The sequence below is a fragment of the Bison bison genome, unplaced genomic scaffold (genome assembly GCF_000754665.1).
Source record: "Bison bison bison isolate TAMUID 2011002044 unplaced genomic scaffold, Bison_UMD1.0 scf7180017864375, whole genome shotgun sequence".
NCBI lineage: Eukaryota > Metazoa > Chordata > Mammalia > Artiodactyla > Bovidae > Bison > Bison bison.
Genome location: NW_011494947.1, coordinates 4,326,116 through 4,335,869, shown reverse-complemented (window position 1 = coordinate 4,335,869; position 9,754 = coordinate 4,326,116). Strand labels below are relative to the sequence as shown.

Sequence of the window (9,754 nt, the reverse complement as noted above, 5' to 3'; positions counted from 1 at the left end):
GCAGAATGGGAGAGTTGCCGAGTTGTGCGCCCTCTAGGTCAGGCGCCTGGCCACAAGCACCGCGCGCCGCCGGCGGGAGGGATGGAGCGGTGGGGCACTGAGCACCCAGGGCTCTCTGATCTTAATCCGAGGGCCCTGGGTGCCTCCCTGAAATCAGGATGAAACTGTTACTCACCTGCCTCTTGCAGTAGCGCCGAGGAACTGAAGATAACTGTCTACATACATGAAAGTACAGGGCACGCTTCCTGGCTCTTGGCAAGCATTTAGTAAAGAAGAGCTATAATGAGGAAAGTCTCAGCGAGACAAAGTGACCGACCCAGGGTCACACCGTGGGAGGAGACCTAGGCAGTCTGTCTAGGGGACCCTGAGCTTTTTTTTACTCCATCGCCCTACCCTGCCTGCCTTCCGGGAGTAAAAGGATAGATAGGTGCCCGCAGTGGCCGTTAGGAGCAGTCACTGTGCACCCTGAACTAGCCGTCCTTCCTCTAGCCCTGTTCCCACCAGGGCCTGACACCCGCCTGGAGATGGATGGTGGGGCTCTGAGTGAGACTTGTGAGGTCCCAGCTTCTGAGCTGACTGGTGCTCACCCAGGAGCAGAGACCCCCACCCATTTGACTGGACACTGTGCTGAGGACCTGAGAGCTCAGGTGGTGGAGTCAGATTTCTGACTTTCCCTGCTGGGCTCTGCAGTTCAGACTTTGGGAGAAGGAAGGGAGAGATGGTTGAAAGAGCTGGTTTTCCCATGAGCTCCTGGGGCAGGAACAAGCCTGTTTCTCTCTGGGAGATTTGCCCTTTCATACGGCTCTTTGGGGCTGAGAAACAGCTTGGAGACCTGGGATGCTAGTTCTCCCAATCTGGGTTGGGGGCAGCTAGCACCGCTGTGAGCTGTCTGGGCCAAGTGACTCTCTTTCCACGAACCTTCCTTTCCTCTGCATGCTTTTCCCCACCCCTACCCCCCTGCTGGAACCTTCTGGCTCTGTGCTAGTGCCTGCCCCTAGGCCTGGGGCAGCCCTCTGACTACAAGTGTCCCAGCTAGTCTCACAGAAGCCCCTCTCTCCTGCCAGGTGCCGCACCTCAACCAAAATGCCTGGAACAACCTGGAAAAGTACAGCCGCAGTCTGACCCGCACCTACCAAAATGTCTATGTCTGCACCGGGCCACTCTTCCTGCCCAGGTAAGGCTAGAGCTGGGCTGGCCGGGGACAGTGGCACCTCCCGGTCACCCCACCCAGGCTCCCCCCAGGCTCTGTGTCAAGACCGCTAGGTCCCCATTCATCTGGTTTCTGGGCAAGTCTGTCCATTCCTTACCTTGAGCCCCCGATTCTACTCTACAGAGAACTTTGGGGTACCCACATCTCTGCCTGTGTGTACCAAGCCCTGAATCTGCCCTTGTTCCTCTCCTATATCATCGCTTGTCACAGCCACCTAACTCATGTTCTGCCCAGATAGCAACCCTTGCATGGGGTTCTCACCTTCCGTCTCCTCTGCTGGGGGCATCCCTTCCTGAAGCCAGCTTTGAACTCTGTCTTCCTGACGCTGAGCCTTCACTTTTGTCCCTGTGCAGCTTGCCTGGCCTCCCAGATGGAAGGACTGAGCTCCCTGGGCTTGCTGGATGATTTTTCTGCTGAGGACTGGGATGAGTGAGGCAAGGGACTGTGGCCAAGCAGCTGGCTCTGCTGGGGTCGGAACCCAGGCCCTGTCACCTAGTCTCTGGGCTTGATTTTGTTTAGTCGCTCAGTTGTGTCTGACTCTTGTGATCTCATGGACAGAGGAGCCTGGTGGGCTACTGAAGCCTGCCAGACTCCTCTGTCCATGGGATTTCCCGAGCAAGAATACTGGAAAATTGCCATTCCCTTCTTTAGAGGATCTTCCTGACCAAGGGATCAAACCCACATTGTCTTGCATTGGTAGGCGAGTTCTTTACCACTGAGTCACCAGCAAAGCCTCAGTCTCTGGGTGCCCTGGGCAAACAACCTCAACATCCTCTCCTGTAAAATGGGGATAATACCTGTTATCTACCAGATGGTTGTTTAAGGGACAGTGGGATGGTGGATGTCACCCTAGTAAGGACTCAGCACAGGCTTGTGGAGGCACTGATACACTTTAATTGGGCTGCTGAAATGGAGTGGACTCCTCGGAAACTTAGCCAGAGTCACCTGTCCAGTGTTCTGGGCACCTGCTCTGCCCCAGGCCATGTGCTGGTGCTGGGCATGCTGCTATCACATCCTCCACCTCCACAGGGAGAGATAGACATTAGTCAAGTGTCCACAAGGAGGATGTGAATGAAGGCCCGATTCTTTCTGCAGTGTTTATTGCCACCACCCACTCTCCTTGAACACAGTGTCGGACATGAGGAAACAGGGGAGGAATGAGTCTCTACCCTGCCGGAGCTCCCAGTCTCCTGGGTGAGCCAAGCAAGGCAGAGAAGCCTCATGCGGAGAGGGTGGTCCTGCAGGTGACACAAACTGGAGGTCCAATCAGGGAAGGCTTCCTGGAGGTGGTGGCCTTGGGTCTGAACAAGCCCCTGGGAGTCCTGAAAGGCCATGTGCCTGGGTCTGCTTACAGGACGGAGGCTGACGGGAAGTCCTACGTGAAGTACCAAGTCATTGGCAAGAACCACGTGGCGGTGCCCACCCACTTCTTCAAGGTGCTGATCCTGGAGGCGGCAGGTGGGCAGATAGAACTCCGCTCCTATGTGATGCCCAACGCGCCGGTGGATGAGGCAATCCCGCTGGAGCACTTCCTGGTGCCCATTGAGAGCATTGAGCGGGCCTCTGGGCTGCTCTTTGTGCCAAACATCCTGGCACGGGCGGGCAGCCTGAAGGCCATCACTGCTGGCAGCAAGTAAGGGCAGCCCCAGCTGGACTGTGGGCTTGAGGGGCTGAGTGAACTGAAAAGTCCTTATTTTTGGAAGCAAGTCTCGAGTATGTTTGTCCAGGTAACCCGTGGGAACCTCTGGCTTCACTGCTGCTTTTCTGCCATCCTGGGCCCCACAGAACCTTCAGCTGGGCCGGGCACCTGCCTGGGTAAGGCCAGGCTGCAGGGCAGCCAGGGAAATGAGGATGGCCTCCTGGAAGACAAGCAGAGCAACAGGCTGTGGCCCCATCGCCCAGCACCCCGGCCCTTGGCATATGCTGCCATCAGCAGGGTCTGGGGGGTGTGGGGAGGCACTCCCCAGGACCCTGGCCCATGGGGTATGCTGCCATCAGCAGGGTCCGGGGCAGGCGGGTGGGGAGGCACCGCCCAGGACCCCGGCCCATGGGGTATGCTGCCATCAGCAGGGTCCAGGGCAGGCGGGTGGGGAGGGGGGAGACAGGTTCAGCTTCGCCTACTGTCACTGGCCACCTGCAGGCCCTGCCAGGAAAGGGCCTCACCTCTCTGCTCCTCAGTCTCCTCGTCTGTAAAATGGGGCTGATCATAATACCCACCTCCCAGGGTCAGCCGGGGAGGGGGAGGTGATGGGCAGGAGGGCCCTCGGAAGTGTGGGAGCAAGGGTTCCTGCCTGAGACTGGAAGTGCACAGTACCCGGCCCTGGCCGGGCTCCCGGGGTCAGGGAGACTGAGGCTGTCCACGTGTTTGGTCACCACTGTAGGCACCCCAGCAGGTGCCTACAGGCACAGCGTTCCATGCTGCCCAGGTGGAAGGCTCTGAGAGAAGGTTGCATCCTGTCCCCCTGGAGACAGGTGCCGGCGAGGAGGGCTGCCTTGCCCACCACGGTCAGACACAGGGAGTGGGACACGGAGCATACAGCTAAGGAAACAGGCCCAGAGCAGGGGTGGTGGGTGTCCTGGGTCAGCCAGCCTGGGAGCAGCTGGACGGGCACCAAAACCAGCATTCCTGGCTTCCAGCTCACTCTTAGCTCGTCCCTGCTGTAGTTCTGCTGTAGGGAGAGGCTGAGGGGGTGAGGGGACTGCCCCAGAAGGCTGGCTCAGGGCAGCCCCGGACGAGATGAGGGACAGGGAGAGAGCTGCAACCCCCTTGGCCAGAGGGAGGGGCTCTGGGCCCTGCTGGTGGTGAAGAGGCAGGGCCGGGAGGTCAGGGAGGTGGGTGGCTCACCTCTGTGCGGATGGTGCGGCTGCCCTGGTTGGGGCAGGTGTTGACATACAGGTCGAAGAGGACGCTGGGCTCAGCCACCTCCAGGTTGGGGTCGGCATCCACTCCAGCTTCCAGCCCCTGGAGGCCCCCAAACACCACGAGAGCGTGCCTGCTGCCCACAGGAGGGGATCACTGGCTGCCCATCACGGCCCTCTGAATGCCACCCACAGGGCTCTCAGCGCCCCCATACGTAGCAGGGCCCAGCCCGTTCTGCTGTGTCCCCGCCAGTCCGGTCCCCTGCTCCGTGCCCTGCCCCCTGGCTGGACCCACCTGAAGTTGGGAAGCTGGGCAGAGGCCACATCTGAGCCTCGCTCTGACGTCCCGATGGTCAGATCATAGCCGTCCTGGAAGGGGGCCTCAGCAAACACAGCACCTGCCGGGGAGGCCAGCTCACTGGGGACCCTGTTCCCCCCAAGCCACTGTCACTTGGGTGCGTGTGTGTGTGGGGGGGTGGTGGTGGCAACAAGGGAGCCACAGCCTGCATTCCTGCTGGAAAGTCAGGGATGGAGCGGGCAGAGACTATGCCTGAGCTAGCCTGGAGAACAGCAGAGGCTGGGGAGGAAGGAACTCCAAAAATAAATGGCATACCTTTGACTCCTCTGGCCCTTTTGCCCCCATTCCCAGCCCCACGGCAGACATCATTAAAGATGCTTTGCCTCAGGAGTCCTTAAAAGCATCCCAGGCAGTGCACTTGAGGCCCAGAGAGGCAAAGGCACTTGCCCAAGGACACACAGCATGTTAGCAGGATTAGTATCCCAGTCTGACTTCTGGGTCAAGCAGGGCTCTCTGAGGTCCCCCAGACAGAGAGAAGACAGATGTTCATAGGAGGAGGCTCTGTGCTTACTGAGGCAAGAGGCCAGGCGGACTGTGTAGCCCCAGTAGAGACCAGCTTTGGTCCGAGGGTCCTGCGACGACACGACCTTCCCCCGGTAGGTCTTACTTTCTGGAGAGGAAGCAGACATGCTGTAAAGATGGGGTGAGGGGACAAGGAAGTGGCAGGAAGTGGCCCTGAGCCCGCAGGCTGGCTGGGCTGGGGACGCTCTAGGATACCTGGGAGCTGGTTCTGGTTGAGCCGCACTGTCACCCGAAGTCCAGGCTCCAAGTTCTTGTCAATCTTCACCTCCTGGGAGAAAGCCAGAAAAAACCTGCTGCTCCACCCCCACCCCCAGTGCAGGACAGCAGGGGTCACTCCTCTCCCAGACACGGGGGCATCTCAGGGGTCCAGGTCACCCTTTGTGCCCTACTCCCCAGAGCCTGGGGCCAGACCTGCTCACAAAAGACCACTCTTGCAAAATGACTACCCCATGATATGGGTGAAAAGGATCAGTCCAGGCCTGGCACAAAGCAGGAAGTATTTCTGGGATAAAATCCCAGTTTCCTACATTTTGGGGTGCTTATGTGGTCACTTTACTCCTCTGAGCCTTGGTTTCCTCATCTGTCAATAGAAGACTTTCCATAAACAACAGCTATTGTTACACTGCACGGGGTTGGCATGAAGTGAATGCTGACCACGTGCGAGCTGTGATGAAGGACCCCTGATGTCTGTGTTGTGTCCCAATTTACGTTTTTATTTTGGCCTCGATGCACAGCTTGCGGGATTCTGGGATCTTAGTTCCCTGACCAGGGACTGAACCAGTGCCCTTGGCAGTGAAAGCTCAGTCCTAACACGGGACCACCAGGGAAGTCCCTTGTCCCAATTTTGAATTTAGAATGGCTTTCTCCTTGGAGGGTTTCACATGTGTTTCTCCGTTCATCTGAGTCTGGGTATCCTGGTCTGCTTTCGGCCAGTTCTCTCAGGTCTGTTCTTTTTGAGGGGAGGGGATCCCCATACATTTAAATGTTTCTGCCTCTGACTCTAGGAGACATGAGATTAATAAATGGGAAATGAATGCTCCAATCCAGAGCTTGGCATCACACTGGAACAGCCCCAGAGAGACTCTGAACTTGATTTTGCAGGGTTTTGTTTTGGTTTGTTTTTAGCACAAAGGCTCGCTTCTGTTGATATGCTTTTCAAAAAAAAAACAAACCAGTAAATTTTGCTCCTGGCTCTATCTGTTGAGCCCTATTTTAGGCACTTCTCTGGCTCAAATCTACATCAGTGGGGGCCTGGCAGGCAGAGAGGCCCGGGGCCAGGGATCCCCTTACGTGCCCTCCAAACCCAGGGAGTGTCTGGGAAGCATGTCTCAATACCCACTCCAGTTCCTACCTTCTTCATGCCACAGTTGACAAAGGAGCCCTGGCCAGGCCGGGTGGGCCGGTCCACCACAACACCCTCTCGGAACTCAGATTCCTCATCTTGACGCATGTGGTGAGGGCTGTCCAAGGGGTTCAGGAGCCCTGCGGTTGTAGAGGGGCCAGGAAGAATCTGGGAGGTGCAGAGGCGCACGGGGGTGGCGGGGGGTGGGGCAGGTGGGTGGGTGATGAGGTTGGGAACGCTGGTCCAGGATCCAGCTCAGTGTGCCATGAGGCACAGGTCTTGCTTTCCCAACTGGACCATGAGTTCTCAGGGCCTGGAGGAGGATCCATGCGAAATGGGGGTCAGGTCCCCTCCCCCAGCCTTACCTGCAAACTGCAGATCCTGATGCTTGGGGAAGAAGGCCTTTCTTAGGTACCTAGGAAAGAACGCAGAGCTCAGGAAGTTCCCAGGGAGGCCATGTCCCGCGCAACCTGCACCGTGACCGCCCCTCCGCTCCGGTCTGGGGGGTGTGTCCTTACTGTGGACATTCCAGGTATTGCAGTATCCGGGCCAGCTGCACGCACGCCTGCCCCTTCTTGCCAACTCCCCTGAATTCCCCCTCCACAGTCCTAGGAAAGAAAGACAGGGGTCCAGCCCACCGGGTTCTCTTAGAGAGCTCTCCCACCCCAAGTATGACCTCAGCAGTGCCCCTGCTTTGCAACTTGACCCACCAGGGTGACAGTGGGGGCATTCAGACAGGATTCTCGGCCAGGCAAGAAGGCGGGGAAAGAAGTGCAGCCCAGCCAATCCTGGCAGCCCTTCCCTTCTCCCTGCACCTGCCGGGACCCTGCTGGAGGCCCCTCACTTGGCATCTTGGCCTTCTTCATCGAACACCACGATCTCATCCACACAGAAGATGGCGCAGGCTCTGGCGATCTGGCCGGCCAGGTAGGTGCGAAGCTCCGGTGACTGGGCATTGTCCAGGATAGAGCCTGGCAGAGCCACGCTCAGGGTGTAGTGCCGCCCTGGGGAGGACAAGGGTGTTCATGGTCAGCTGGAGCAGCCAGGGCCATCTCTCCCCTCCCTTCCTCTAATCCTAGGGCCTAGAGTTAGAAAGTTTTCTTACTGGGAGGATTTTTGAAATAAGTAGCATAGATCTCAATCTCCCCAGGAAGAAAATGAACTTGGGGGTCTCCAGAGCTCCCATAAACAGGATGTACCACTAGCTATGACAGGGAGTGGTTAGAGGCATTGACCTATATTCACATCCTCTGCCCCCTACTGCCTCAGTTCTCCAGGCATCAAAATGGGATAATAATGAGAGTATTTATTCTTACTGGACATCCCCAGTGGTCCAGTGGTTAAAATTCTGTGCTGCTAATGCAAGGGGCATGGGTTCAATCCCTGGTTGGGGAATTAAGATCCTACATGTTGCAGAGCAGCCTCCCCAAAATTAAAAAATAATAATAATAATTCTTAGTGCCTTTTATGGGTATAAACTTAACCAATAACCCTAGGAAGTAGGTACTACCATGATCCCCACAGACAGTCAGGGAACCTTTAGCCTAAAGAAGTCAAATACATGACCCAAGGTCACACAAAAGGCAGAACAGCAGACTTCAGAAAAAGTACCACACTTGTGCTCCCAGAATCGTCCAAAGGGAGCCACATGAGATAAAGGGCTTTCCTGGTGTCTGAGAAAGCAGACGTGCTCAGCTTCTGTCCCTGCTGTCACCACCACCACTAACAACCACTGGGCTTACAGAGTAAAATAAGGCCCCTAATACTCCCGACTAAAAACACCCGTGAAATCGGCAGGGGCCAAAGGACTGGAAAAGGCCAGTTTTCATTCCAATCCCAAAGAAAGGCAATGCCAAACAGCTCAAACTCCCACACAATTGCACTCATCTCACACACTAGCAAAGTAATGGTTAAAATTCTCCAAGCCAGGCTTCAGCAATACGTGAACGTGAACTTCCAGATGTTCAAGCTGGTTTTAGAAAAGGCAGACGAACCAGAGAGAATTTGCCAACATCCGCTAGATCATCGAAAAAGCAAGAGAGTTCCAGAAAAACATCTATTTCTGCTTTATTGACTATGCCAAAGCCTTTGACTGTGTGGATCACAATCAACTGTGGAAAATTCTGAAAGAGATGGGAGTACCAGACCACCTGACCTGCCTCTTGAGAAACCTGTATGCAGGTCAGGGAACAGGACTGGTTCCAAATAGGAAAAGGAGTACGTCAAGGCTGTATATTGTCACCCTGCTTATTTAACTTATATGCAGAGTACATCATGAGAAACACTGGGCTGGAGGAAGCACAAGCTGGAATCAAGATTGCCGGGAGAAATATCAATAACCTCAGATATGCAGATGACACCACCCTTAAGGGAGAAAGTGAAGAAGAACTAAAGAGCCTCTTGATGAAAGTGAAAGAGGAGAGTGAAAAAGTTGGCTTAAAGCTCAACATTCAGAAAACTATCTGGTCCCATCACTTCATGGCAAATAGATGGGAAACAGTGGAAACAATGGCTGACTTTATTTTTCTGGGCTCCAAAATCACTGCAGATGGTGATTGCAGCCATCAAATTAAAAGACGCTTACTCCTTTGAAGGAAAGTTATGACCAACCTAGACAGCATATTAAAAAGCAGACATATTACTTTGCCAACAAAGGTTCCTCTAGTCAAGGCTATGGTCTTTCCAGTGGTCATGTATGGATGTGAGAGTTGAACTATAAAGAAAGCTGAACGCCAAAGAATTGATTCTTTTGAACTGTGGTGTTTGAGAAGACTCTTGAGAGTCCCTTGGACTGCAAGGAGATCCAACCAGTCTATCCTAAAGGAGATTAGTCTTGGGTGTTCATTGGAAGGACTGATGCTGAAGCTGAAACTCCAATACTTTGGCCACCTGATGCGAAGAGCTGACTCATTGGAAAAGACCCTGATGCTGGGAAAGATTGAGGGCAGGAGGAGAAGGGGACGACAGAGGATGAGATGGCTGGATGGCACCACCAACTCGATGGACATGGGTTTGGGTGAACTCCGGGAGTTGGTGATGGACAGGGAGGCCTGGAGTGATGCAGTTCATGGGGTTGCAAAGAGTCGGACACGACTGAGCAACTGAACTGAATACTCCAGAATTCTGGGGCTGACCAAGCAGGAAAGATACAATTTGTTAGGGTAGATGCAGATGTACAGAAGGACACAATGTAGGATTGGAAAAACCAGGTCCAGAAGTGCATGGATTAAGCAGCCTCACTTCTGTAAAACTGTATCTATATACTTCTTTCCCTGGATAGAAGTGGGTGTTAACAGCTGGGGGCTTCCCTCGTGGCTCAGGTGGTAAAGAATCTGCCTGTAATGCAAGAGACCCAGGTTCAAAACCTGGATCCCCTGGAGAAGGAAATGGCAACCCACTCCAGTATTCTTGTCTGGAGAATCCCATGGACAGAGGAGCCTGGTAGACTACAGGCCATGGGGTC

At 55.0% G+C, this 9,754-nt stretch overlaps 2 protein-coding genes across 2 annotated transcripts in view; one reads left to right on the top strand and one right to left on the bottom strand.

Moving 5' to 3' along the window:
- ENDOG (endonuclease G) overlaps positions 1 to 2,912 on the top strand; it is a 4,107-nt gene extending 1,195 nt beyond the window's left edge. Inside the window, exons 2-3 of the mRNA XM_010856964.1 lie at positions 999 to 1,174; positions 2,565 to 2,912. Coding sequence (XP_010855266.1) covers positions 999 to 1,174; positions 2,565 to 2,847 — 459 coding nt within the window. The 3' untranslated portion in view covers positions 2,848 to 2,912. The remainder of the gene's footprint in view (positions 1 to 998; positions 1,175 to 2,564) is intronic.
- On the bottom strand, positions 2,082 to 7,314 carry LOC105000894 (chromosome unknown open reading frame, human C9orf114; the record flags this gene model as incomplete). The annotated part of the gene is made up of 9 exons (XM_010856963.1): positions 2,082 to 3,069; positions 4,056 to 4,203; positions 4,365 to 4,467; positions 4,939 to 5,037; positions 5,145 to 5,217; positions 6,301 to 6,431; positions 6,657 to 6,706; positions 6,810 to 6,899; positions 7,136 to 7,314. Coding segments are annotated over 9 exons (942 nt in total), but the record flags the coding sequence as incomplete, so codon positions are not given.
- Between the last annotated feature and the right edge of the window lie 2,440 nt (positions 7,315 to 9,754).